At 45.3% G+C, this 27,771-nt stretch overlaps 9 protein-coding genes across 9 annotated transcripts; 6 read left to right on the forward strand and 3 right to left on the reverse strand.

Moving 5' to 3' along the window:
- Window positions 1–7,231: 7,231 nt before the first annotated feature.
- Window positions 7,232–9,523, forward strand: C7974DRAFT_202685 (uncharacterized protein). The gene is made up of 3 exons (XM_046136806.1): window positions 7,232–7,609; window positions 7,669–8,250; window positions 8,304–9,523. The coding sequence occupies exons 1-3, from the start codon at window positions 7,388–7,390 to the stop codon at window positions 9,417–9,419; spliced, it is 1,920 nt and encodes a 639-aa protein (XP_045996318.1). The 5' UTR covers window positions 7,232–7,387; the 3' UTR covers window positions 9,420–9,523.
- Window positions 9,524–9,626: 103 nt separating this feature from the next.
- On the reverse strand, window positions 9,627–10,697 carry C7974DRAFT_434591 (uncharacterized protein; the record flags this gene model as incomplete). Its single annotated transcript, XM_046145000.1, has 2 exons — window positions 9,627–10,503; window positions 10,555–10,697. The coding sequence occupies 2 exons, from the start codon at window positions 10,695–10,697 to the stop codon at window positions 9,627–9,629; spliced, it is 1,020 nt and encodes a 339-aa protein (XP_045996319.1).
- A 1,175-nt stretch (window positions 10,698–11,872) lies between these two features.
- On the forward strand, window positions 11,873–12,962 carry C7974DRAFT_312162 (uncharacterized protein; the record flags this gene model as incomplete). The annotated part of the gene is made up of 2 exons (XM_046138346.1): window positions 11,873–12,383; window positions 12,433–12,962. The coding sequence occupies 2 exons, from the start codon at window positions 11,873–11,875 to the stop codon at window positions 12,960–12,962; spliced, it is 1,041 nt and encodes a 346-aa protein (XP_045996320.1).
- Window positions 12,963–13,013: 51 nt separating this feature from the next.
- Window positions 13,014–14,372, reverse strand: C7974DRAFT_202715 (ankyrin repeat-containing domain protein). Its single transcript, XM_046136807.1, has one exon. It carries the CDS (start codon window positions 14,221–14,223, stop codon window positions 13,174–13,176), a length of 1,050 nt encoding a protein of 349 aa, XP_045996321.1. The 5' UTR covers window positions 14,224–14,372; the 3' UTR covers window positions 13,014–13,173.
- Window positions 14,373–15,388: 1,016 nt separating this feature from the next.
- Window positions 15,389–17,219, forward strand: C7974DRAFT_396259 (HAD-like domain-containing protein). The gene has a single exon (XM_046142056.1). The coding sequence runs from the start codon at window positions 15,574–15,576 to the stop codon at window positions 17,095–17,097; it is 1,524 nt and encodes a 507-aa protein (XP_045996322.1). The 5' UTR covers window positions 15,389–15,573; the 3' UTR covers window positions 17,098–17,219.
- A 374-nt stretch (window positions 17,220–17,593) lies between these two features.
- On the reverse strand, window positions 17,594–19,004 carry C7974DRAFT_455741 (uncharacterized protein). Its single transcript, XM_046145982.1, has 5 exons — window positions 18,743–19,004; window positions 18,355–18,685; window positions 18,077–18,250; window positions 17,830–18,026; window positions 17,594–17,781 (listed from the first exon to the last, which is right to left on the reverse strand). The coding sequence occupies exons 1-5, from the start codon at window positions 18,794–18,796 to the stop codon at window positions 17,653–17,655; spliced, it is 885 nt and encodes a 294-aa protein (XP_045996323.1). The 5' UTR covers window positions 18,797–19,004; the 3' UTR covers window positions 17,594–17,652.
- Window positions 19,005–19,355: 351 nt separating this feature from the next.
- Window positions 19,356–20,361, forward strand: C7974DRAFT_455743 (ClpP/crotonase-like domain-containing protein; the record flags this gene model as incomplete). The annotated part of the gene is made up of 2 exons (XM_046145983.1): window positions 19,356–19,701; window positions 19,772–20,361. The coding sequence occupies exons 1-2, from the start codon at window positions 19,410–19,412 to the stop codon at window positions 20,359–20,361; spliced, it is 882 nt and encodes a 293-aa protein (XP_045996324.1). The 5' UTR covers window positions 19,356–19,409.
- Window positions 20,362–21,497: 1,136 nt separating this feature from the next.
- C7974DRAFT_337548 (alpha-glucosidase-like protein) lies at window positions 21,498–24,413 on the forward strand. The gene has a single exon (XM_046139214.1). It carries the CDS (start codon window positions 21,737–21,739, stop codon window positions 24,278–24,280), a length of 2,544 nt encoding a protein of 847 aa, XP_045996325.1. The 5' UTR covers window positions 21,498–21,736; the 3' UTR covers window positions 24,281–24,413.
- Window positions 24,414–26,428: 2,015 nt separating this feature from the next.
- Window positions 26,429–27,184, forward strand: C7974DRAFT_425185 (uncharacterized protein; the record flags this gene model as incomplete). The annotated part of the gene is made up of 1 exon (XM_046144464.1): window positions 26,429–27,184. Exon 1 carries the CDS (start codon window positions 26,519–26,521, stop codon window positions 27,182–27,184), a length of 666 nt encoding a protein of 221 aa, XP_045996326.1. The 5' UTR covers window positions 26,429–26,518.
- Window positions 27,185–27,771: the final 587 nt, after the last annotated feature.

Genomic DNA, 27,771 nt, shown 5'->3' on the forward strand with positions numbered 1-27,771 from the left:
AGAATGTGTTAGTATCTATCTATAAACTCCTAAAGAAACCTAAAGAATAGTACAATAAATAGTTCATAGACTATTAATAAAATAACTATATAACTATTAAGATGCTATAATATGCTAGCTAAGATATCCTAGTATAGAATAAACCTAATATTAGGCAAATACCTACATAACAATGGATAACACCTTAGTACCTAACTAACATAAGGAACCTACTCTACTACACCCTTTTATAGATAGCCTATAGCATAGACTTGTGTATAGTATACTATAATAACAAAATAAATAGTAGATAGTTCCCTAGTATAAAATAATACTACTATAATAAATAGTATAAATATAAGGATAACACGTGCGAAGTTTACTTATAGAATAAGTAATAATAACACTACTTTCTAGGAGAAAAAGACACTTAGTATGTGTGTATTAAATAGTTATTAATTAATAATTACTACTTAAACCTATATTAGCAATAATGCCTATATAACGACTGCAAAGGCTACAAGGAGGCTAAGAGGTAGTAAGGATTCCTTGAACACGAAGAAGTGTTAGATAGCAAGGATAAGTCTTTTTTAGACTAGCGCAAACAATATATACTAGAGATTAATCTATTAATAATATTAGTACTAATTACCTAGTTATACTCTCTATTAAGCTAGGAGGAGTATAGATGTAGGCACTATTAGACTGTAGATTATAGTCTAACTATATTTCTTTGCAAGCAATATAGCTAGCTAAACTATGCCCTACTTAGAAGATAGAACCTTACCTACTGCAAGTAGCTAATAGAGAACCTATGCCTAAGGAATTAGAAATAACCTATAAGGTATTGTCTGTTCTAATAACTATCTAAGGACACTATAAGAAAATAACCCTAGACGCTTTTAGGATAGCTACTTATAACATTATATTAGGAATTCCCTAGTTATAAAAGTATAACCTATAAATAGATTAGGCACTTAAGAAGCTTTTGCTAAAGCACTATAAATATAGCATAATATAGTTAGAACCTGCATAGACTATAATATAACTAGTAGATAAGAAGACAATTAGTAATATTACTTTAACTAAGACGCACTAAGATAGAGTAGTTAACTATATAGAGAGTAACTAGCCCTAGCCTTATAAAGTAGTAGTTAAGGAGAAACATGCAACTCCTAGCATCCTAGATATATATTAACAATATATATAGATGTTTAAAAAAGAGCTTATAGTAAAAGCCCTACCTAAGTATAAACCCTAGGATTATAAGATTAAGCTCTAGGAAGGAAAGTAACTAACTTTTAGGCTACTATACTAATTATTAGAAAAGGAACTTAGTATACTATACAAGTACATTAAGGAGAACCTTTAGAAGGGATTTATTAGAAGATTAGAATTACCTATAGGGTACCTTATTCTCTTTATACTAAAGAAAGATAGCAAGCTATAACCTTGCATTGACTTTAGAAAGCTTAATAACATTACTATTAAGAATTAATACCTATTACCTAATATATTAGAGTTGCAGGATTAATTATAAGGAGCTTAATACTTTACTGCGTTAGATCTAAGAGGAGCATATAACCTTATCTACATAAAGGAAGGTAAAGAATAGAAGATAGCATTTAAAACAAGATATAGACTCTATAAGTACCTAGTTATGCTGTTTAGTCTAATAAACGCACTAGCTACGTGCTAGGAATTAATTAACAATGTCCTTAGGGCGCACCTTAATAGAATAGTAGTAGTATATCTAGATAATATCCTAGTATACTTTAAGACACTAGAAGAGCACACATAACATGTTATAGAAGTACTAGAATGCTTAAAACAAGTAGACCTCTAACTAAAACCTAAGAAGTGCAAATAGCATAAGGAGAAAGTTAAGTTCCTAGGGTTTGTTATAGAATAACACAGAGTTAAGATAAGTAATACTAAGATTAACATAGTAAAGAATTAGCCTACTCTAACAATAGTTAAAGGAATTTAAGAATTCCTTAGGTTTGTTAACTTTAATAGATAGTTTATTAAGGATTACTTAAAGAAGGCCTTGCTGCTTATAAAGCTTATATAGAAGGATATACCCTTCTTATAGAGAAAAGAATAAGATAATATATTCAAGTTATTATAATAGGCGTGTATTAATCCCCTAATACTAATTATATTTAAGAGTAATAAACCGCTTTAAATAGAGATAGATACCTTAGACCTAGTATTAGAAGTATGCATTATGCAAGAAAAAAATAGATAATAGTACCTAATTACTTACTACTTACGTAAGTTCTTAGGACTAGAAGAATGCTATAATATATATAATAAGGAACTCTTAGTAATTGTATTATCCTTAGAATATTAGCAAGTATACGCTAAAAGCTATTTAGACCTTTTAATCTATATAGATTATAAGAATTTAGTACACTTTACTACTACCAAGGTTCTAAACTAAAGATAAGTTAGATAGTTAGAAATGCTAGGCTAGTACAAGTTTAAGATCTTATACACCCTAGGCAAAGATAATAGTAGAGTAGACGCTCTTAGCTAACAACACAACCTAGTAGGTAAGAAGATAATTAATAAAGCTGCTATACTTAGGATTAACTAAGATAGATCCCTTAGACTATTATAGTAACTTAATAATATTATGCGTGTATTATAGGAACATTATATACTAAGTTAAGTACTAGATAACTTTTAGGAAGGAATAATATATAATTACTATAATAATCTACTATATAGTTACCTAGGAATTATAAGGACTATAGAACTTATTAAATAACACTATAAGTTCTTAAATATAAAAGACAAGGTTACTAAATATATTAAAGGATATATTAACTATTGGTAGAAAAAACATAGTATATATACTAAGTATAGAGAAATATAGGCAATAGAACTACTAACTATACTATAGATAAATATTATAATAGATTTTGTTATATAACTACTAATCTCTAAAGACCCTATAATAGACTATAATTATAACTTAATATTTATAGTAGTAGATAGATTTATAAAAGCTACTAAGTTTGTGCCTTTCTAACATAGCTATACTATGGAGTAACTTGCTTAAGTATTCCTAGATAGGATTGTTTAACACTATAGTATTCCTAAATTAATTATTAGTAATAGAGATAAGCTCTTTACTTTAAATTTCTAGACAATATTCCTAGTAGCAATAGAAACAAAGAAGAAGCTTTTAATAGCTTATTATCTATAGATAGATAGATAAATAGAATAAGTAAACTAGACAATAGAGATATATCTCTATATCTACTATAACTAATAGTAGAATAATTAGGTTTTACTCTTGCCTATAGCACAAATTGCATATAATAATAAACTATTAAAAGTAATAGGCACAATGCTATTTCTTATAAATTATAGAAGACATCTAAATCTCTTTATAAGAAGTCTTAATAGTAATATCTAAATAGAATTAGCAATATCCTTAGTATAGAGACTAAAGGAAGTATATTAGACATTGCTTAATAATATTACTAGAGCTTAGTTATAAGCAATCTCTTATATTAATAAGAAAAGAAAAATAGCACCTCTACTAAAGAAGGGGGATAAAGTATACCTCCTTATAAAGAATCTACGTATAAGAAGACTAATAAAAAAACTAGACAAAGTTAAAGTTAGACTATTTTTTATTTTAGAGAAAATTAGCCTAGTTAACTATTAACTTAAGCTACCTAAAGATGTAAAAATACACCCTATATTCTATATCTCTTTATTAGAACTAGCTAACGCTAATATACTAACCTAGAAGGACTTCTATTACTAGAATAATAGTAATAATAAATAGGAAGTTAAGAAAATAATAAAATATTAAGGAACTAGACTAAACAAGGAATTTCTAGTTAAATAGTTAAGATACCTAGACTTAGAAAATACATAGGAACTAGAGATGCACCTTATAAACTACTAGATACTACTTTACTAGTACTAAAGTTTATAAACTTATTAAGATACCTAAGGGTAGACTATATAGTAGGAGAAAAGGTAACCTATATATTAGTAGTAGGATAGGTAATCTCCTTAGCCTAAATATCCTTGCCCTCTATGTCTATCTTATTTACTAAACATTTAGCCTTCTTTATAGCTCTATCTTTTACCTATACAAGAATCTTCTTATTTTATAGTAGACGTGATATTACCTCTACTAGTAACTTTTTATTCTCTTTAACCTTCTTCTTATATTTAGCCCTAGTCTTATCTAAGGACTCCTAGAACAAGTTAATATATAGACGCCTAACACGCATAACGTACCCCACGGGCGAGCGGATCAACGGGCGAGCGAATCACTTTTGCCAAGCCCCCACCAAAGTATCCTCTACATACCAATGCCTCAACAACAACCTAATCTTAACGCGTTAAAGGAAGCTCAAATACAGCTTGCGCTTTAAGCTCTTAAACAAGACGCGAAACTCTCACAGCGACGCGCTGCAGCTATCTATAACGTTCCTCAAGCTACACTAAGCCATCGACTCACTGGACGACCTTCACGAGGCGATACTATGCCTAACTCACGAGGGCTGGATGATCTAGAGGAGCAGGTGATTGTTAATCACATACTTGAGCTGGACGAGCGAGGATTTGGCCCTTAGCTGGCAGATGTGGCTGCAATGGCCAATTCTCTGCGCGCAGAGCGCAATCTAGGCCCTATTGGCACAAACTGGCCTAGTATGTTTGTAAAGCGTTAACCAGAGCTCAAAGTGAAGTTTAATCGCAGGTATGACTATAAGCGAGCCCTCTGCAAGGATTCTGGGGTTGTGCAGGGCTGGTTTTCCCTGGTGCGAAACACAAAAGCCAAGTATGGTATCCTAGATGACGACACGTACAACTTTGACGAGACAGGCTTCATGATGGGCCAGATCTCCTAGGGAGCAGTTGTTACAGCTTCAGAGAGACAAGGAAGGCCAAAGGCAGTCTAGCCAGGCAACCAGGAGTGGACAACGGTTATACAGGGTATCAATGCTAAAGGATGGGCTATTCCACCCTTTGTTATCTTCAAGGCGCGCCACCACCTCTCCGGCTGGTACAAGGAGGAAGACCTGCCCCAGGATTGGGTTATTGCAGTCTCTGGTAACGGCTGGACTACTAATGAGCTTGGTTTTGAGTGGTTGAAGCACTTTGACGCGCATATAAAGGAGCGTACTGCTGGTACCTACCAACTGCTGGTTATTGACGGCCACGAGAGCCACGAATTGCTCCAATTCTAGAAATACTGCAAGGATAACAAGATTGTTACTCTATATATGCCTCCGCACTCATCGCACCTTCTGCAGCCACTTGATGTAGGCTGTTTTGCCCCTTTGAAGACAGCGTACGGGCGCCAAGCCGAATTGCTTATGCGCAACTGAATCAGCCACATTATAAAGACTGAGTTCCTGCTATGCTTCAAAGCAGCCTATAATGCGGTGTTTACCTCTAGCAATATCTAAGGAGGGTTTCGAGGTGCTGGATTGGTCCCCTTTGACCTAGAACGGGTCATATCAGCCCTTAATGTGAAGCTTTGGACTCCATCACCACCACTCCCTACCAACAACGTACCCTGGCAGTCGCAAACCCCCAGCAACACCCTGGAATTTGGGTCGCAATTAACTCTAATTTGAGAGAAGTATAAGAGGCAGCAGGGCAGCTTACCAAATTCTGTTCTAAGCGCGCTTGAGCACTACGCAAAGGGGGGAGCAATCTTATCCTATAAGCTGGTTTTAGCTTAACAGGAAATTAAGGAGCTTTGAGCGGCTAACAAGGCTGCTATGCGACGAAAATCACATAAAAGAAAGCGAGTTTAGAAGGAAGGGACCCTAATAGTTGAAGATGGGCAGCGGCTGGCAGCTCTAAAGGAGTTTGGGGCGCGTGGTGATAGGAAGAGGGTGAAGAAGCAGGTGCGCACTTAAGAGGGCGAGCTAACCCAACAGCGCTGTGGAAGGTGCAATTAGACAGGACACAACGCGCGAACGTGCAAGATTGATGTAGAAGAGGTCTCTGAATGATATTCCAGCCTGTACTGTACCGTGCAGGACCAAAGTGTGGTGTTTTGGGCCATGATGGGTCAAGTTTTGGTGGGGGCTTGGCAAAAGTGATTCGCTCGCCCGTTGATCCGCTCGCCCGTGGGGTATGTTATACTTAGAACATTTTAGGTAGTTATTAGTAAAAGGTATAACAAAACAATTATAACTAGAAGTAAAGTAATAATTATAGGAAATAGGAGTAATAGTGTTATATTAATAGATTTTAATGCTTAAGTAGAGTTGCTTTTAGGAAGTAGAAGATATAATACTACTATAGGCACTAAAGGTAGTAGTAGGGTAAGCTTATAAAGAATAGCTAACAGATTCAAGATAAATCTAAGAGAGAGGGGAGTAAGTGTTATAATCTTTCTTTTATAACCAACTAGATACTAACACCTAGCAAATGCTAACACACTTAGCATAATATTATATAGGCTATCCTATATAGCATAGTTTTATTATAAGTTATATAATAAGCTTACTCCTTAGTAGTTAAGCTAAAGTAGGTCTTACGTAGAGCTTATGCAGCTTATATTAAGCTTAGTAAGCCTAGCTTATATAGCTTATATTAAGCCTAGTAAGCTACTATACTCTCTATAGTATATAGTAAGTAGGAACACAACCCTTATAGTTTATGTTTAACCTAAGTATTAATCTATAATATTAGATCTTAACCTAACTTTTAAGCTAGATAGTCTACTCTATACTACTTATTGTTACCTCTTGCCCTTAAGATAGATAGATTGTATCTATACTCCTTAGTGTAAGACCTCCTTTAGTTTCCCTAATAGTATTTATCCCTAAGAACTAATTAAATAGTGCTTACAAGCTTTGCTTAAAGTACGACCTTAATATAGAGCTTGCTAAGGTAGACAATAGGATTGCTAGCAGCATCTAGATTATAGAAGGTTGCACTTAAGAGGAGCATAGGGAGGGCAAGGTAAGCTATGTAAGGGCCCTAAAATTAATTTAGGATTAATTTAAAAATAATTTTGCGTAAACTTATAAAGCTAGCAAGGACTAAGATAGAGGTGCTTATTATTATGTTATAGGTAGGTGGTTCTTGTTAGTAGAAACAATTCAAAATTAATTTTAAAATAATTTGAGCTCGCTTAGCCTAGCGCGCGCACGTCCACCTTGGCATGCCACCTCTCGGCACGTCCATGGTTAGGTGGCATGCCAGCTCCTGTACGTTATTCGCTTAACTTATGACGTCATGACCTGCTTTTCCTTCGAAACGGGCCGGCGAAACCCTCGCAGTCTGTCAAGGGCTGTGCTCGCGACTGCCAACATCAAATCGCCTAGGTAGTGTCACGTACACATTCTGACTTGAGCATCCAGCTTGCTTGTACGCCATATGTAACGCCTCTCTCTTACGGTATCTACCCATGGACCCTGCGCCACGTCTCGCCTGCCAGCAGTGCAAGCAGAGAAAGCTCCGCTGTGACAAAGGTTCCCCATGCAACGCCTGTCGTAATGCGGGCCTGGTTTGCCAGGTTGTGCAACGTGCACGTTTGCCGCGAGGAAAGAGCGGAAAAAAACAGACACAGAAGCAATCGTTAGAGAGTCGCTTGAAACAGTTGGAGACTTATATCAATCAGCACGCCCAGGTAAATCTCCGACATATGCTTTATATATCTGCATTTCGTAATTAACCCCCAAGTTATAGATGAATTTGATGGAAGCAGCAGAGCACTCAAAACTTCAGCCTACTCAAAGACAATTTTTGGCTCCAGACTTCTGGTCATCCTTATCCAAGAGCATCTCAGGTGTCCGAGAGATCCTCGAAGATTCCGGAGATGAAAAAGAAGAGGTAGCTGAATATCATGCTGAAAAACAAGCTTACCCTGGAAAGACCGCCTCATCGGACGCACACTTACTTTTTCCGAACATGTCAAGTCAAGGATTGGAATTACCGGATGCTTCGCCCGCAACTAGTGAGACACTATTCGGCCTGTTTAAAGATCGGGTCGACACAGTCTACAAAGTGGTCCATTTATCAAAAGTCTTGGCTCTGATCAGAGCGGCCTACTCTGATGGCACGTTGACCGCAAACATCCTCGCCCTTGAGTATGCGATGTATTTCATGGCAATATGCACAATCAATGAGGATGAAGCTGAGGCTATGGGTCTTGGGTCGCGCATTGATCTTATTCAGTTCTACCGGGCTCGAGCGGAGCGGTACCTAGCGTCCGCAAATCTGCTGAGCCATCCAGATCTGCGCACCCTCCAAGCTCTGGTCATCTATATGGTTAGCGGCTGTTCTACATGAGTCAGCACAAGACACTAACGTATACATGCTAGATTGGACTGAGGACCTGCCTTAATAGCGCAACTACATGGACTTTGGTGGCAGTAGCCGCTAGAATTGCAGCAGCGTTGCGTCTTGGAGATGAAGACCCTTCGAAGTTCACGATTTTGGAGTTGGACGCTCGCCGTAGAGTTCTATATGCTATCGGCGTGCTCGATACTCATGCGGCTCTCGATCGCGGCACGATACCCGTTTTGCCAGCCAGTGCATTTCGGACACCGCCCCTGGATGTTGACGATAGCGACAACAGCCCAGCACGTGGCGCACTAACCCCTTCCCGACCTCCCATTACAGACATGACTCACTCCACGATGACCTATCAGGCAATGCTGTGTCAACGCAAGATGTACGACTTGAGTACAAAGGGGCTCGACACTTGGTCGGAAAGAAAGCAGCTTGTCGTGGACTTTGGCGCTCACATTGATCAGCTAGCGCGACAGATCGGCGAATCTCGTATACCAATGCACGTTCTAATCGTTACATCTGGTCGCAAAATACATCGCAGTCTGGAATTGCTCCTGCGAAGACCACCTTATCGACAGTCTATCGAGAGTGTGCCCATATGGGATGGTTTTGACGTCATGCTAGCTGCAACAGAAGTTCTGGAGCTGCACCTGGAGGTTCCATCATTAGAGCTCAAGCCATGGGCCTGGAAAAACTGGGTGCAATGGCATGCGCTGGCTGTTCTTCTTGCCGAATTGTCGGTGAGGCTATCTGATCCACTGGCAGATCGAGCTTTCGAAGTAGCATCGAACGCGTACCGCTACTATGCCCGCATTGTCGCTGATTCTCAGTCTGGTTTATTGTGGAAGCCGATAGCACGCCTCATGCGTCGAGTGCAACGCGCGAGAGAGGAAGCAAGTGTGGCTTCTCAAGACTCAAACACTTCGCAACTCAGCCTGGAAACACTCTTGGATCACATGCCTGCCAAATTACCTTCCCCAGACGACCTCCATTCTTTCAGCCATCCCGCACAGAACATCCATCATCAATCCGAGGAGCATCTCGAACGCGGCGTCGATATTCTCAGCTTTGAGTCGGACCAACAATCCTATCTGATCTGGGATGAGTTCCTTGAAGACATCATTGATACCAGTGCGTGGCAGTGATTCCGCGGCGTTCAACGCAAAATCTCTGCCTGATGCTGGATGCTGTCTTATGAACCTTGCGTGAATCTTCCTAGCTCATAGTTGCGTGACCTTCATAACCGGCTAAACAACGTACTGCAACTTTTGAGATCAAAGTTCCAAGTCTAGGAATGAGAACATCAAATTGCTACTTCACACAACTGGCGAGGGCCACCTTGAGTTCGGTCGCTACGTGACCAGCCCTGCGACTTCTGGCGCAACCTTTTCCATCCTAGACACCAAGTCCTTCCACATCTTCACTTGGATCCGCCGGCCCCGATCACTGCGCACATACTGCGACTCAATCTTGGGGCTACCTTCGGATAAGTACTGTCCGTGACTCTTTTGTCCGCCTGCAAGTGCATGAAGATAGATCCGACTGCCTTTCTCCGCCGTCCATCCCATGAGAGCAAAACAGAACTTCTCGCCCAGATTCGAAGGTTTCGCACGCGACAGCTCGGTACCGCACCAGCCCGGGTTAACGATATTGACAACGACCCGCGAATCTGTATGCTCCACGCCGTTTCTGACTTGCGCTACTAGTTCATGGAAACACTGATGCACCATGAGCTTGCTGAGCGCATACCTCCAGATAATGTCTGTACGGGTGGGATCGCTAAGTGCATCGAACATGTCGGCATCCTCAGTCATAGCAGCATCAAACTCGCTGTCAGGCCCGAAGATATGATACATCGATCCACAGAACGTAAGGGTGCAATGAGTGTCGAAGTCTCGGGACGTCTTTCGAAGTAGCGGCAGACAAGCGATGGCGCTCATAAAGCAGGAGACAACATTGACCGTGAGATGTTTCTCGATATTCTCGGCCACTTGGAAGGTCTGGACCTCCATTCCTGCGTTGGCAATGAACGCATCGAGGCGATAGAGTTCGGTGTCGACTCGCTTGTTGAAAGCCAGGACGCTGTCGTAGGAGCTGAGATCCAAATCCCATACCTCTAGCTTTGTACTGTCCCCATATTTGATCTCTTCTCGTATTTTTTGCACGGCTGCCTGGCCCTTTTTGACGTCCCGGCAGGCGAGAACGATGTGTGACGCCTGTAGCCTCATTCTTCGCAGTGTCAGCCAACATGATATAACCCAAATGGACGACGACGCTTACAAATGTTTGACACATTCTAGTCCCAGGCCAGTGTTGGCGCCAGTCACAATTATGGTTTTGCCAGTAAGATTGAGGTCAGGAATCCGAAGTTTGCCGAAAGCTTGCCCAATCAGCATATCAATGATCTCGCTTAAGGGAGCCATGATGTTGGAGGGCCGGAGAAGTAATTGATGAAAATCGCTTCGAAAGTTGAATATATCAGTTTGGTTGAGTATAAGTCATTATCTGAAGTTGCGGCTTTATGTTAAGTTGCGTGATGTTGCAAAAGCCGCAGAAGCCGCAAAGCCCGGAAACAGCATCATAGCTGGAGGTTACTGAAGCTCTTCAGTAGGCACATCTGTACGATCTAATCATGGTGACATATCTCAAACTATTGGAACGATACCCCGCTAAGCTTCTGGTTTACGGCACATTGATGAAATGGAAGTCGTCGACAAAAGAGTCAGTGCTGCGGCCCGACTCGAACGAGGTTGGAAATGTGTGGTGTTTCGCGAAACTTTAGGCGGCCTGACGATACAACTCCATGTTTAGTTTAATGTGGCAACAGGGTGTCGAACTTTGGAATCTCTTTACTGTACGCACGTCTCTGCCCTGAAGCATGCAGCTAAGCTTTTGTGCGTCGTGAAGAGTTGTGGAGTCGCTGCTCTCGAACCTGCAATCGTTAGCTATCAGGAAGACATTGGGCGAGAGGCTTGATGAAAGCCGAACAGAAAAACGTGACTTACTAAATGCTAGGAGTCGCTGGTGAGTAGGATAGCAGGGAACACACTCCTGTGGTTATGAGATGCTTCCATGAGAGGTCGCATGTGTCGAGGCCGGTGATCGTGCCATTGCTGAAGGCCGATCCAGAGTGCATGGATCTCAGCGGATGTAGATGGGTGTTCCAACACTGCAGAACCTCTTCCTACAAGGTTGACTATCTTGGCAAGAAGGAGGGTGGCGAGGTTACAATAGTCCTCGACGGTTCTTGAGGTTGCAACTGATACTGGATTATCATCGTTGACCCAGCTTTCCGGGGATATCAGAGTTTTCTCTGCCAAGAGGTAGGAAATCCATACGTCTGCTATCGGTCAGCAAGGATGTTACGAGTGTTTTTTAACACGTACCAATGCGGGCAAAGGCCCAAAAAGCTGCGCCAACAAGCGCTGGACTGAAACCACTCCACCCCTTGTTCGTCAAGTTGAAGACACAGCCCTGTGTTCTTCATATTAACTTCATTTACGTACTCGCACTCGCAGACATACCTTTAAATGACGTCTCCACTCAGCCGGTGCCGCGCACATCCCTTTTGACAAAAAGCCTTTCCATCGATATCGCCATGGCCAAGCAACAGGTCTTCCGTCTGCCCCAACGTAGCTCCATCCAAAATCTCCAGGTCTATCAAGAGGACGTCCAAGTGCCCAACAATAACGAAGTCTTGATCAAAGTCAAGAATGTGGCTCTCAACTTCCGCGACTTTGCTGTAGCTACTGGAAAGTACCCTTTCCCAAACAAAGACAATGTGATCCCTTGCTCTGATCTCTCCGGCCAGGTCGTTTCCGTGGGCAGCAACGTCGACGATTTCGCTGAGGGAGACAAGGTTATCGCCTCGTTTGACCTGAAGACACTATACGGTGCCATGCCAGATTGGCACCACAGCCTAGGCGGCTGCTATGATGGTGTACTTCGGGAATATATTGTCCTTCCTAGCTCAGCTCTCGTCAAAATACCTGCTACGACTGAGCTTAGCTTTGCGCAACTCAGTGCGCTCGTATGTACGGGTACGACGGCCTGGAACGCGCTGTACGGCAATAATCCGTTGAAGCCTGGGCAGACTGTCCTTTTCCTCGGTAGGCGTTCAACTTCTATGAATGAACGTCTTGCTGACAAGATCAATAGGTACCGGTGGTGTCTCTATCACGGGTCTGATTCTCGCCAAAGCTGCTGGCGCAACCACCATCATCACATCCTCGTCCGACGACAAGCTTGCGCAGGTTCAGAAGAACTACGGGGTCGACTACACTATCAACTACAAGACCACCCCGGACTGGTCGAAGGAGGTCCTCAAGATTACGAAGGGTCATGGTGCGGACTTCATCCTCGAGAACGGCGGTGCTGGGACAATCGCTCAGAGCATCAATGCTGTGGCGTACGGAGGAAATATCGCTGTGATCGGCTTCCTTGCCTCTTGTACGCAAGAAAGGATGCCAGACGTTGCAGCTCTTGCATTGGGGAAGGGTGCAGTAGTGCGGGGTATCATGGTTGGCTCGAAACAGCAGCTGGAAGATGTGGCGCGCTTCGTTACTTCAAAGAACCTTAACATGCCTGTTGAGAGGGTGTTCGGTTTCTCAAGAGAGGAAGTTATTAGTGCTTTTGAGTATCTCGTATCTGGTCAGCACATTGGTAAGGTCTGTATCGCCGTTAGCTAGAGATTGGGCACGAGGTTCACCAAATCTATGCAGATTGGTTTTCTTTACTATACCGATGGAGTACAAGATAGTGCAAAGATACATGATTGGATAGCGCAATCACATAATACACTAGCTATTTTGAAATTAACTTGGTAGCTTGTACGAGAGAATTACAAAGCGTACGCGATAATGGGTTTGTTGCAACGGCTCCTGGAGTGCTTTGGTCATTTCATCTATGCATGGTGCTGCCTGTAGCACCCCTCGCCACCAGCATCTTTACTACTTGCTTATGGCCTTCTCTTGAAGCTGCTTGAAGTGCGCTGATCTCTGTATACACATCGCCATCTATGGTGGGTTCTTTGCCCAGTGCATTGATATTAGCACCTTTGTCCAGCAGCAGCTCTACTACCTTTTCATAGCCGCTAGCTGAAGCCGCCACGAGAGCGTTGCCGTACTGACCGCCCTGCATCTCGGTCTCCGCGCCTTTGTCCAGGAGTAGCTCCACTATATGCTCGTAGCCTTCTTCAGAAGCTATACACAGTGCGTTGCTGTCAAGAAATTCGCACCACCATTTCCAGTAGTATTGGCCGCACGCATTCACATCGACACCTGCGTCAAGTAGCAGTTTCGAAATTTGTGCATAACCACCTGCTGCAGCTGCTTGAAGCGCAGTGCCGCAGTATCCACCACGCATGTTGACGTTGGCGCCATTGTCAAGTAACTGCTTTACAATCCGCTCATGTCCCTCTTCTGAAGCTGCGCAAAGTGCATTGCTGGCGTAGAACTGCTCTTGCTTGGAGAAATAATGTGTGCTCTGCGCATTGATATTGGCACCCCTGTTAAGCAGCAGCGTTACGATGTGCTCGTGGCCTCTTTCTGAGGCTGCCTCGAGCGCGAAGGTGCTGTTGTACTCTACATCTCCGTCGTCTACGGCGATGCTCTGCGCGTTGACATCAACACCTTTATCAAGGAGTAGCTCTACAATCTCCGCATGGCCATTTGCTGCTGCCACACAGAGTGATATCCTGAACTGGTCGCTGCTGACTTGATCGTCATCTGTTTCGTCCAGTAATTTTCGAGCTGTTGCTATCTGGCCCTCTTGGGCAGCCCAAAGCAGCGCTGAGCATCCGGAATACCGTATGTTGAAACAATAAAGGCAGGTGTTTAGCAAGCGGTATAGGCGACGACTGACTTGTGCGAGAGCGTTGATGTCTCTCTCGGACTCGAGACTTTCCAATATGCAGTAAAGCAATTCATTCGATAGGCTCAGAAGTGACATTGCGAAGCTTGCAAGTGATTGGTGTGAGCAATACAAAATGACAACTTGAGGTAAGATTGAATGGATGATCGATCGGGTGTATGTTGTGTTTCGTGCCACGTGTGCCTAGTCCAGTCTCAGGCAGGCAGCCATCGGAGCATGAATCGATTGCCCGTGCCGTCTCAATCCAGTCGCATACCGATATGCGATAGCTTGACTACAAGAATCCGAATTGCGCTTACAGATCATGTATGTATGGAGAACACCACCAAGGAGGTTGTTGAGGCGCCGCGAGCTTGTGGAGTCTTTCCTAAACCGAGCTATGTAGTTGGGTGGGGCCTCAAGATCACCGACGAAACCTGATGGCGCTCGGCTTTTCTTCGGCCACGTAATGCATCCGGACTCAATTGAAGGGCCACAATCAAGGCGAGACGTCTCGAATTTGTACACGCATTGAGATGAAAGACGCACGCTTAATATAAATAGCAAAAGCCCTTCGCTTAAGATACACAGTCAGCACTAAAGCTTACAGGAGATCTTCCCTGCTTTCGGACGCGACTTGTCTCTGACACTATGCAAGTACATCCACAGCTAACATTGAAGCAGTCTTCCGACACAAACAAAAGCAAACCTATGGTGGAGTTATGATTGATCATAGACTATTAGCGAATGGAATATGGTTATGTATCCTGAGTCCTTTTGGTGCTATCCACACAGATAGACCGCGAACTCTGAGTCTTGAGCCACATCATCTTTAGTTAGGTTTGACGGACTGGACCATTTTCAACCCCCGATCACGAACTTCTACACAAACAAGTAATTTAGGACATAAATGACTCCAGAAAGCGACATGAAACCTTGCTCACAGGAATTGGTAAGCCGTAGCCCTGATTCGCTCTGCAGGGAACTTGTTGTCACATGTGGTTCTACGGCTGCAGCTTTTATGTATCACTTGCGAATCATGCAGGTGCATGCCGCGCATTGTCAGCTCTAGATATAATCTGTCGCCCGATATATTGCCTGGTTTTAACCGTGATCTTTTTGGTATGCACTGCGGATCTGAGGTCAGCACTAGATAGACTGGCTGTCTCGATAGGAAGCATCTCCGTTAGTTCGTTCAATTCTAAGCAAGCCTGAAGCTGTTATAGCCGTTTGAGATGTAGGACGTAGATCCATGTGCCCTTGTAGATCAAGAACCATGATTGAGCCAAAGATACGTTGAATTGTCAGGTGAATCCCATCGACCCAACATAGAGCTTAAGGATCCTCGCCCGGCGATGACACGTACTGCTCGATAGAATAATTCTACCATAACCTCAACGACAAAGTTTTTGCATTATACACAAGCACCAGGTTTCAAAGTCTGATACAATGGCACCTTCAAACCACATTTCAATGACTGAAGGCCGACGCCAGAGATCGCGCACACTCATTCTTGATCTAGGAGATGTGATATTCCACTGGTCTTCGCAGAACCTGACAGCCTTGGGCTCTCTTGATCTCCACGCATGTCTTCTTTCACCAGAATGGGGCGACTTCGAACGCGGCCATATCAACGAGACCGAAACTATCCAGAACATTTGTAAAGAGCTTGATTTCAAGCAACAGTCACTCGAAGAAGCACTACAACAATGCCGAAAAACGCTTTGTGTAGATCACGAACTTTACAGCCAGCTGCAAAACTTAAAGGCGGAGATGGATGGACAACTCAAGATTTACGCCATGACAAATATCTCGGAACCGGACTTTGTCCGACTCAAATCCGTGTTAGAGGACTGGAGTCTGTTTGATGGAATCTTTACCTCATTTGAAGAAGGCATGATCAAACCCGAACAGCAATTTTATCACCGTGTCTTGAGTACGATAGGGTTAGTCAACAACGACTCTGCGATTTTCGTGGATGACAAAGTCGTGAACGTGCTCGAGGCACGTTCTCTCGGTCTACAGGGCATTGTTTTCAGTTCGCCCACACAACTGTTACGCCAGCTGCAAAACCGCCTTTTCGACCCCATCACCAGAGCAAGACAATACATGAGGGACAATGCACGAAGCAGCTTCTCACGCATAGAAAACGGACCCGAGATCCGTGATACGTTCTCACAGTTTTTTATCTATCATATTCTACGCGACGCCAGCCTTATAAGTCTTTCACTCGCCGACTCGCTCTCTACGGAAATTGAGTGCGAAATCTCAAAAGCAATGAATCAAGCTAAGCTATGGAACTACTTCATCGGTTCTCCCATCGGCACAACGTCCACCTTACCCACGGATGTAGACGATACGGCAATGGCCTTACTTGCCTTCTCGCCACCCATCTCCTCCGCAAACATCGTTCTTGACAAATTTCTCTCCAACAGATGCGCGCGTAGGCAGCTCATACAAACCTACTTTTGCACCCAACGCCAGCGCATTGATCCTTGGGTTTTGACAAACGTGGTTCGCCTATTTTACCACTACAATCGCGGTGCGGAAGTGCGGCCTGAGCTGGAATACGTAAGCAGGGTGCTCAAGACAAGAGCGTATGTGGATGGCTCACACGACTACGTCACGCCAGAATTATTTCTATATTTCTGTTCGTGTCCAGTTGAAGAAAACCGGAGGGATGAAGAGTTGCAAAGGCTACTACGACGGGAGCTCGGAAATGCTTGTCGCGAGCGCGTGGGACGACGTGACGACGCGCTTGCAGTTGCCGCAAGAATACTTGCCTGCCAGGCAGTTGATGTGTGCGCAAGGTCAGACATCCATTACTTGAGGGAGTTACAGGATCTGGATGGTGGATGGGAGATAGGCTGGGTGTGCTGCTTTGGGCGGAGTCGAAAACGGATCGGTAGTCGAGGCATGACGACAGCATTCGCTATCAAAGCTTTAGAACAAGATACAGCGTCTATGCTCTAATTGTGCGCAGCATATTAGTGCGCGCCTTAGTAGATCTTATATCTAGTATAACTTTCTTAACATCATAGCTATAAACCTTGAATTTAAAGTATAGGTAGATATTATATATATTTTTGAAGTGTAATTTAAAATCGAAAAAAACTTATATTAAAAGCTATAGAGCTAAAAATTAGGATATAGGAGAGTTTGACTGCAGGAAGACGGCCGCCTATCAGAAGCCCATCATGAGATTCTTAAACCTATGAGTCGCTCTGACCGTAGAGCACAAAAGTCTCGTTGGAATTCTTCCATTCGCCTTCTTTCTGGCTTGGCTCGCAGGCGCTCTTGAAAGACCAAAGTTAGGTCTGATGCTCTGAATTCCAAAATGCAATATTCTTGGATGCGAACTTGTTAGCTTATCATACGATATCCGAGGGGCGAGATCGTATGTGAGGGAACGAATCTCAGTTCCGCACTGGCTAACGATCTGGTCGTTATTCAGGTCTTTTAATTTTCTATCAACTTATCCTTGGTATTGACAACCCTATGCGCAGCCTGTTAACAATAACAGACGTCCTATAAGACTCCTGACCAACCCTGTATCTTGAAAAACTCGTCGATAGGGGTAGTCTCCACTTTCATCTCTAAATCCCATGGGTACACCACCTTTGGATCGTTCCCATCATATCCAAAGTCATTCATGTACTGCTCCAAGTTTTAGCAAACTATCTTGCACGACATTGTTCAACATACCTGGAACATATCCGTAATCTCTCTCCCAAGAGGCCCCATAGCGTCTTCCAGTATCTTACGATCGATGGTTTCAAAGCCGCACTCCACTCCAGTTGTACTGCTCCAAATTCTACACCACTCTATCCAGCTTATCATTGAGCTGGCTCCAACCAAATGAGTTCCTGCTTTGCTCTTCAGGAGAGCCTGGGTCAATACACCTGTGAAGATCAGCTGACTGGAGAACGAGGTGTCTCTGTTCGTGACTTACTAGTATCACTGTTCGGATCTATGATTGGAAACTTTTTGTCACCGCTCATGGGTAAGCTGACCTTGAAACTCCCATCCGCTTGCTTCTTGGGCGTATAGTAAGGAACTCTCCAGTTGCTCGCAAAGATGTCCAGTTGAAGAAGACTTGTCTTTTTCCACAGCTCCGGGTATCTCTCTTGAAGATACTTGACCGCCGCCCACTTGCAATCGAAGTGCAAGTTATATCGTATCTTGCCACCGCTCAATGCCTTGCAATCACTAAGCGTACTGAGAATGAACCGTCGAGAGTGGAGGTGTGCGCAGCAGCCGCATCGATGAGTCGTTTTGCTTGTTCGAATTCGCGTTCAGTGGCAGCTTCATTGACATGTCGAGCCCCTGCGCTTGCAATGATCTGCGGATCTTGTAGATGTTGTACGAAGTCCGTCGTCCCAAAGATAATGTTCGCGCCATGGAAAGCCCTCGTCATGCTGTCGGGAACATCAAGATCCCCGGCTACCATGTCAGCACCGCGGTTGGCCCATTTTGTGGATGTCTCTTTTGTGAGGTCCCGAGTAATGCCTCTCACAGTCCAATCGGAATCGGCAAGGAACGTCGCTGCAACAGATGATCCCTGTCTTCTTTTAGCAGGATACAATATCATTAACAGATGTTTATCAGGACATTATACCTGATTACCAGTGATACCAACCACCGCAATAGTCTTTGTAACTTTTCTCGTCATTGCAATTGCAAGAGTCTGTCTTTTCTCTGGGTCTGATTCAGGTTTGTTAAATTTTCATGGCTTGCTTTCCGGGGCCTTTCAAAGCGTAAGTCTGCAGAGATCGATGTTTGATTGCATAGCTTTGAGTGCTGTGCTATTATGCTCAAGAATGTCGAGTGATTAATATGCAGTCACGGTTGTAAACGCGTGGCCGCAAGAATCCTTCCAGGACTCAAGATTGCGAAAAGAGTTTTATTGTTTGCAAAACGGGAGGACTTTTACCAAACGCGGTGCATGTGTTCATCCGTCGCACGAAAAGTTGTTCCGACATTCCACGGACCATCTTGTTGCGAACGTTAGCGGGTTCCTATTAAACATTAGTGCTCTACGCTAGAGTATAATCCAAGTCAGTGCAGAATTTGACCTCGCCTTGAAGCCGTTAGCAATTTGGTAGAATAATAAATTTGATCAGTAACGTGCAAACAAATCTTAACAGTAGAGGTAAGCTTCTAAACTATATAAGTGCTACGTACAGTTCTCCTGCAGCTAATCCTCAATTTTGTCCTTTCACACAGTACTAGTTCAACTGATCTTTCTTACCTACTTCAAATCCATATCCATTGTGCTGAACAACATGACTCCTAAGTGGCTCACGATGAAAGCGATGGCCTTGATTATTCCTTCGATCCTGGCATTGGATCTTCCGCAGTACAGAGCTCTGAAAACGACTGAAAGCAACAACGTCCTGGAAGTCACGATCCATAACCCCGACTCTATCATCAATACTTGGAGTCAAGATATTCAGTATGGGCTCACAGATCTTGTCCAAAGACTTGGACAGGACAATGAGACCAGAGTGGTCATCTTCAAGAGCGATGTGCCTAGATTCTTCCTGAATCATCTGGACCCTGCGATTTTCTTTGTCGGTAAGTTCATTTCTGTGTTCAACTAGAAAAGTGCAATTTTAGATCTGGAGGATACTGATTGAAAAACCAGACAAGGCCGTGGACAATTTTGCTGCACTCATGTACAACATCTCGACCCTTAACCAGGTCACCATCGCTGCCGTCGAAGGGAGGGCTCGCGCTGCCGGAAATGAGTTGCTGATGGCAATGGACATGCGCTTCGCGACAAAGAAAGACGTCTTCCTTGGTCAGGTGGAAAATGCTTTCGGCACCTTTCCTGGAGGAGGAGGGAGTCAACAACTGCACAGGCTGATTGGTAAAGGCCTGGCAATGGAGTATATTCTGACCTCCAAGGACATCACAGCTAAAGAGGCGGAGAGAATTGGTTGGATCAACAAAGCGTTCGATTCACCTCAAGACATGTACACTCACATCGGAGAAATCACTGAGCGGCTAACTCTGTTCCCAAGAGATGGTATTGTTGCGGCAAAACAGGCAATGAATCTCCGCGCGAATCCAACCAGTGCCGATTTTACAAACGATGTCGATCTATTCAACCGGATACTAGTCACGCAGAACTTCACACCGATCTTCACGAAGTACTTCGAACTCACCAACAATGGTTCTCTGAGTGAACTCGAGCTCAACTTTGGCCGAGATGCCACCCTCTTGTACAAGTAAGGCGGCGTTGCGCGAGCGTTAGCCTTCTAGCAGAACTCAGAACCTCGGCTAGTAGAACAAGCTAAGCAAGTGTTGTAGGCGAGCTGGACAAGGGATATCAATTCAGGGAGGAACTCTTTATCGAGAGTCAATTGAGCAATTCCGATTAATCAGCGCGTCCTCGCCCTCCTAATTGTATTGTGTCTTTGTGCCCAACGATTGATCCGCAATATCAGCGAAGGAATCCAATGCGTAATAGACTCACCACTTTGCTTAACCATCAATGTGGCATAGCTTATTCCCTATCTGATTTGCGTGCACAATGCGCGGGTTACCGCAATGCCTGGATCGCCGCAATTCGCCAAGGCATCCTTTGCATCTATACTCCACAACCCCATAATTCAACGCCACGATGGCGCCGCAAGATACCACGGTAGAGCGTGGTACCTGTGAAAGACAGAATATATACATCGGACATAGATAGCAAGAGATCTTGGGTTCACGCGGTCAACGTTGACGCGAAGATACCAACAGAAGACGCGATCGCGTGAAGAGCAGCCGTGCAAAGCGTAACAAGATTACTCCATGAATCGTGTATCTTCATACCAATGTCGGCTGTTGAGATACAAGGATTAGCTAGACAACGAATCTATGTATTGCCGGCCCTACTCATTGCAATGGGGAGAAAGCCATCGCACAGTTCGTTATTCGACGCTGGTTTGTATCGATGGTCTGGCGAATCGCATCAACAGCACTCCATACGTGAAGGAAGGCGAGATCTTTCCCCGCAAGAGATTGGCATTTTTCTTACCTCGCTCATCAATTCCAAAGCAACAGTTGAACTCTATTCCACAACGGCTCAGGCTTCAGACACTACTGTGTAGACTCAAAGGCGTTCCGGCTTCCCGCGGTGGGCGCACCTGCTCCATACTCGGACTCTTGAAAAGTGACCCGCAAAGTCCCGACTTTCCGCATCCTTACGTTCCCACAGTTTAGGATTTGGTCAAACCCCACAACCCCAGATTCTGCGCTCTTGGCGCCATCGCGTGCCATACATGAGATTGTAGAGATTAAGTAAGATTAGTTTAGGTAACTAATCTATACATTTCACTACAGGGATAACACCCCAGACTCCACTTCTCTAGTTTCACGATGATCTGATCCTGAGAGACATTGCGGCCGAAGTTACCGATAAGCCGCGGCGCTAGGTTGAAAGAGCGATGGCGCGAGGATCGCAGCATCCTTCCACTCCGACAATACCGAGAGCAAGCGCCGATCACAGCCGGAGCTTCTCACATAAAGTGTAAACAGTCCACGATACCTTTACAAGTCGCATCAAGGAGTTGGGCATTTCTCTGACCCAAACACCCCAAAAACTGTCAGATCGAACCAAGTCATGGGTCAACTCGAGATCGTCCCTCTCAATTTCAGCTCCCAGCCTACTGCTAGTAAATCCAACACTTCAGTCCATCTCCAATCGTCCGAAGGCGGGTACAACTTCAGCTTTGAAGCTCTAAGACCTGGCTTGTTCCGCACAACGTTCACTTCCCCTAAGCATTTACTTCCTCCCCATCGAGCCGCCGCACTCCCATCAAGGAATCTGCAACAGGCCAGTGTAAAGCATGAAGACTCTGCTTCAACCAGAAAGTCTTTCCAGATAGAAAATGTCAAAGCAACCGTCGACTGGACGACTGGACCGCCCCTCTTGTCTCTTGGTTTTGCGGGTCAAGACGCTCCGATCCATTCCGATCTCCCACATCGCGCATATGTAGCGGATGGCACTGGAATAGCTCACTACACCCGATACAATCAGAATACGCTACATGTCGGTCTTGGAGAGAAGGCGGCGCCATTTGATCTGTCCAACCGACATTTTGTACTGTCGGCAACCGACAGTTTTGGCTACGACGTTTACCGTACAGATCCGCTGTACAAGCACATTCCTCTTCTGATCAACGCAACACCTAAAGGCTGTGTCGGAGTCTTCTCTTCATCTCATGCTCGAGGTTTCTACTCCGTAGGATCTGAAATGGACGGCATGTGGGGTCGATTCAAGGTCTACCGTCAGGAGCACGGCGGCCTCGAGGAATACATCATCATGGGCGCGACCATTCCGGACGTGGTACGCATCTACGCAGACCTAGTGGGATATCCATTACTAGTACCGCGCTGGGCATTCGGATACCTGGCTGGAGGCATGAAGTACAGCATGCTGGACGAGCCGCGTGCGTCAGAAGCACTCATGGAGTTTGCGGGCAAAATGAAGAAGCATGAAATTCCCTGCAGTGGCTTTCAAATGAGCTCCGGCTACACTGTTGCAGAGACAGAACCAAAAACTCGCAACGTCTTTACCTGGAATAAACACCGCTTCCCCGATCCAAAGGGCTTCATGGACGCCTTCCATAAGGAGGGTATACGCTTGATCGCCAATGTTAAGCCGTATGTATTAGCCAATCATCCAGCATATGAGGGACTCAAGGCAGCTGGTGCCTTCTTCACGGATCCTGTTCGTGACGACTCCGCTGAAGCACGACTCTGGAGTGCGGGTGGTGGTGAGAGCGGTGTAGGTGGTCACTTGGACTTTACCTCGAAAGCGGGTTACAAGTGGTGGTATGATGGCATCCGCGATCTCAAAAAAGTCGGTATTGATTGTATCTGGAACGACAATAACGAGTACACAATTCCCAATGACACATGGAAGTGCGCTCTGACTGAAGAATCCGTGAATCAGGACGGAACGGACAGCTATGGCGATGAGGTTGGCTTCTGGGGACGATCATTGAACACTGAACTGATGGGCAAGAGCTCATACGAAGCCACATTGGATGCCGAACCTAAACAAAGACCATTCATCCTGACTCGCAGCGCTACCGCTGGAACCCTCAGGTACTGCGCAAGCGCCTGGAGTGGTGATAACGTCACCAGCTGGGACGGCATGAAAGGTGCCAACGCTCTGTCTCTCGGTGCAGGTCTGAGTCTGATGCAGTGCTACGGCCACGACATCGGTGGTTTTGAAGGGCCACAGCCGTCGCCGGAACTGCTCGTGCGCTGGTGTCAGCAAGGTATCTACTCCCCACGTTTTGCAATCAACTGCTTCAAGACATCACCCGAAAACAACAGTCTCGGCGACGTTATTGAACCTTGGATGTACGAGGAGACTACGGCGCTCGTCCGTGACATCATCAAAAGGCGGTATGAGCTCATCCCCTATCTGTACTCCCTTGCTCTTGACAGCCACATGACCGCGACCCCGCCACAACGCTGGGTGGGCTGGGGCTATTCCCAAGATCCTGAGATCTGGACCAACAAAACCCTTAAGGACGGCGAGACTCAGTACTGGCTGGGCTCTTCGCTCCTCGTCGGCGGTGTCTTCGAACCCGGCGTCTCAAGTGCCAAAATGTACCTGCCCAAAGACCCTTCAGACCCCAGCCTGCAGTTCCTCGACCTCAACAATGCGCCACAGACATACTACACCGCCGGTCAGTGGATCGAAGTCTCCGCAAAGTGGGATGAGAGCATCCCCGTTCTTTCCAAAGTTGGTAGCGCAATTCCTGTTGGCCGTGCAGAGCAAACTCTCGCGGTCGGCGATACATCTAACCCCGCCAACCTGCCGGCCGACGACTACCGCGGCGTTGAAGTGTTCCCGCCCCAGGGCTCGTCGAACGGTCGAGTATTCAGCACTACATGGTACGAAGACGATGGCGTCAGTCCACCGCCGGCGAGTATCTCTGCGTTCGAGCTGAAATACTCGACAACAGAGGATGTGGTGGAGGTAGAGTTGGTGAAGGCGCTGCAGCCGGGTTTCAAGCCAGCGTGGGAGGATGTGGTGGTCATTCTGCCCGATGGGGATAACAGAAGTGTCAGTCTGAATGGGAAGGCGGTTCAGAAAGTGAAGACGGATGGAAAGGGGCGGGCGCATTTTGGACGCATGAGTAAGTAGACGCAGGTGGGATGTAGATGGTGCGAATTGAGCACTTGCCTTACAGATATGGTGTGCAGCACGCGCGTGGTGGAACGCGTCTTATTAAGGACATCTTTGCCAATGTTAATTTACTCTTCGGTATCCTGTCGTTCATGTCCGAGTCTTTGACTTCCCCGACTTCAATTATAGGTGGACGACTCTCGCAAGTTTGGAGACTGTATACAATCCACGTAGCTTTTCATCATACTACAATCAAGGTCTAACCATGAAATACCGCATTAAGGCACGTCCGACCCACGTTTTGCGAGCTTAAGATTATCGATCTTCCTTGTCACCACCAAAAGACAACGACCACGCCATGTGTCCACTTGAGCGCACTGGACTGAATATTCTTATCACTGTCTGGGTATGTTCGGTTCTACCCTCGCGACTTTGAAGATTAACAACCAGACGCTCCTGGCTGCAATATCTCATCCTGACCTGTGCAAGTACGTAAGGATAAGAGCACCCCCCACCTCCCCCATACGGATCATATAACTACGAAAAATGTCGCAAAAAAAATGCAAAAGAGATATGTTCGAGTGCATCTGATGAGATCAACGTATAGCTTGAATATGTATCCCTAATCAACATCGAGAGCTTTATCGGCAAATATGGTCCAGGGTTGGCGGCTGTCTCTACCTGCGGCGATCCCTTCTCGGCTGCGAGCCCGAACTCTAAACACAGAACTGAGAAACACGAAAAAAGTAACCAAATCAAACAAGAATGTCAGATGTACGTGCGGACATCCGGCAGCGAGTCGTTCGTCCAAAAGCTATGGTGAATGGTGACCCTTTTGCTGATTGTGGGCGTCGTCGCTTGAGTAGATCTACCTCTGGGCTTGAGCAAGTGTATCGTGGGAGCAATGATCGTCGAAGCCGAGGGATGCATCCGGCAAGGCAGTCGTGCTTACCTTTTCCGCCCTGCAGATCGCGGAACTCAAAAACTTCGTCCATTGAATGGCTGTTGAGGAAGGAGGCATTATGCTAATTCAGAAAAGCTCAATGTGGAACTGCACTGCAAGCACTGTTGGTGACCTCAAATTACTACAGCAGCCGGAGGACATTATTCCCTCATTGTTGGGATGCACATTATGTTTGACAAAGATGACGAAAATCAATTGACTCGAACATTGCTCTCGCACCGATGTATCTGAATCCTCGGGAACCCTGTACGAAAGCGCGGGTTATTTGACCATGTTTAAACTGTCTGTGATCCATGATGTTACCTAGACAGCCGTTACTTGATGGACGTGCAGACTTGAGCATCGGTGAGTTTCAACGCTTGACCCAACGCTCGTCATGGCTATTCAGACACCCGATTACCAGATTTGTGTCTTTATCGAGGCACCACGGACTTTCCAGTCCTGGCTTACACGTGCAGTTAGTATGTCGTGTACAAACTGCTTCAGATGTCTGATTTGAACCCCCTGCAGAATTCCTCCTCACTATCAATCTCATGACCGGTCGGCATTGTACCTTGACTCAATGAGTTCTCTACCTCTTTTGTTTGTCCTCTTATCTCGCCTCGCCATTTGTCCCCTACCATTATTCTCCACACATCTGACTTTGTTCATCATCACAATGTACTCGAAATGATCCACCTGACTACACGGGGTTTCTAGTTTCATCTAATCATTACGATTGGAGCTCTATGTCTTCAGCCCCCTATCCTAATCACCGGTTTCACTGCTGGAAACTCCCATATATCGCCTTACTCACGTTCTGCTTGTCCGTACTCTGACCTGTGGCTAGAAATCGATTCCTCAGTGTACTATAAGCAGTCAAGATGAACAACGTGAAAGACCAAGCTCCAAGCAAATTGTGCAACTTCGGGTTTGTTGAATTGTCATGTCTAGTGACAGTATCACAATTACCTAGTATTTGAGGTCTCTGTGGATTCGGATGAGTGTAGATTCACGGATGACCAGAGCTAGCCTCACAATAAGGAGGCGGATGTCTCGTAGTACCTTCATAATGTATCCCAAACCTTGGCGTCTGCTCTCAGAAGTGACAGTGAAAGCGTGTGCCAGCCCACACGCTTCATAATATATAATTCCCCTGTCCTCAACTGTAGTTCAATCCAACACTCTCACCTTCAACCCCTTCCTCCCTCTACAATCAAACGCTTGTAGAGTCAACGCCCGCGCCCCTCGCCCCAGCCTATTACCATAACCAGAACCAACAAAACCTCAGATCGGCCCCTGAACTTCGCGTCATGTCCCGTAGAGAGCGAGAAGAGGCCTACCGCCGTGCTCAAGGTCGATATGCAGACCCGTGCGGCACGTCTGGCCAACGCTCTGGCTGGAACCCGGGAAATGTCTACGCTGCCTACGATGTTGATAGGCGCGAGCGTTATCAGCAAGAGCGTCGTCGTGATCGTAGACATTCTAATGCCGACGATCTGGCATACAGCTTCGCAGGCTTGAACATGGGCGACAGTCGGTCTAGTCGCAATCGCGCTGGTCGCAACGTCCACTGGGAGGACGAACACATGCCTGAGCCTTCCCGTCGGTCTCGCAGCTATCGTACTGATCGCTGGTCAGATATGTATGCGCCTGAGCCTTCTCATCGGTCTCGCAGCCATCGCTGGGCAGATGAATACGCGCTTGAGCCTACCCGTAGGTCCCGCAGCCACCGTGCTGATCGCTGGGCAGACGGGTATGTACCCGAGACTTCTCGTCAGTCCCATGGTCACCGCAACGACGAGTACTATGGTGGCCGCGCACAACGATCTGCCAGCACGTACCAAGATAACTACGGCCAGCAGCCGCGTCGTCAGACATTTTCGAGCACTCCACACCTCACCAGCCTTCGATTTGGTTGGCTTAGGCACCACGATCCTAATGACTCCTTCCGTGATCGCGTACGCCGCTGGTTTTAAGCTGATCATTGCAATTGGCTGAGATCAGGCTCGAAAGTTTTCGATGGAGCAATCCCTTGTAAGCCTTTTCTTCAAAGGTTGGAGGTTGACCACAAGGCTTACTTGACTTTGGCAAAAGATTTAGTAACGTCGGCATCAAACTCTCGCTGGAATGTGGCAAACAGATCTAAACGCTAGAATGGGGTAATTTTTGGAGCAACAAGGCAGATCACTTCTCTGCCTGACCTTGATAGCACAACAAAGTCCCTTGACACCGAGATTCTTAAAATATGCAACCAAAAGTGGTGATTTACACAGTGGACTGCGCAGCGTAAAGGCTCGGACTATGTTAGGAAATTTTGTCAGTGATTGATTAGCCGATCTCACATAGGTTAACAATGCGACAAGGTTTCTCGCTTCATGTTCGCTACTGTAGCTGTGATTTATCTGATTGGGGCTAAGTAATGCCTATCTTGGCGGGCCCTGGTCGCAACATCTGACAACATGCACTGTGCGTTGGGTAGGCTAATCTTGATCTAGGTTATTGTGGAGCCTTGTATGTAGTTGATGACAAACGCTCGGATGCTGAGTACTGCGGGCTTCCGATT

Source organism: Boeremia exigua, assembly GCF_020726555.1.
Source record: "Boeremia exigua strain MPI-SDFR-AT-0100 chromosome Unknown C7974scaffold_7, whole genome shotgun sequence".
Lineage (NCBI taxonomy): Eukaryota > Fungi > Ascomycota > Dothideomycetes > Pleosporales > Didymellaceae > Boeremia > Boeremia exigua.

Bases quoted from the DNA above. Each gene is read 5' to 3' on its own strand.
- C7974DRAFT_202685 (XM_046136806.1), top strand. From the start codon at position 7,388: ATGGACCCTGCGCCACGTCTCGCCTGCCAGCAGTGCAAGCAGAGAAAG. The intron at 7,610-7,668 runs GTAAATCTCCGA...CCCAAGTTATAG, and splicing joins ATATCAATCAGCACGCCCAG to ATGAATTTGATGGAAGCAGC. The intron at 8,251-8,303 runs GTTAGCGGCTGT...TATACATGCTAG, and splicing joins AAGCTCTGGTCATCTATATG to ATTGGACTGAGGACCTGCCT.
- C7974DRAFT_396259 (XM_046142056.1), top strand. From the start codon at position 15,574: ATGGCACCTTCAAACCACATTTCAATGACTGAAGGCCGACGCCAGAGA.
- C7974DRAFT_202715 (XM_046136807.1), bottom strand. From the start codon at position 14,223: ATGTCACTTCTGAGCCTATCGAATGAATTGCTTTACTGCATATTGGAA.
- C7974DRAFT_455741 (XM_046145982.1), bottom strand. From the start codon at position 18,796: ATGACGAGAAAAGTTACAAAGACTATTGCGGTGGTTGGTATCACTGGT. The intron at 18,686-18,742 runs GTATAATGTCCT...AAAAGAAGACAG, and splicing joins TTGGTATCACTGGTAATCAG to GGATCATCTGTTGCAGCGAC. The intron at 18,027-18,076 runs GTAAGTCACGAA...TGATCTTCACAG, and splicing joins AGATCCGAACAGTGATACTA to GTGTATTGACCCAGGCTCTC.
- C7974DRAFT_337548 (XM_046139214.1), top strand. From the start codon at position 21,737: ATGGGTCAACTCGAGATCGTCCCTCTCAATTTCAGCTCCCAGCCTACT.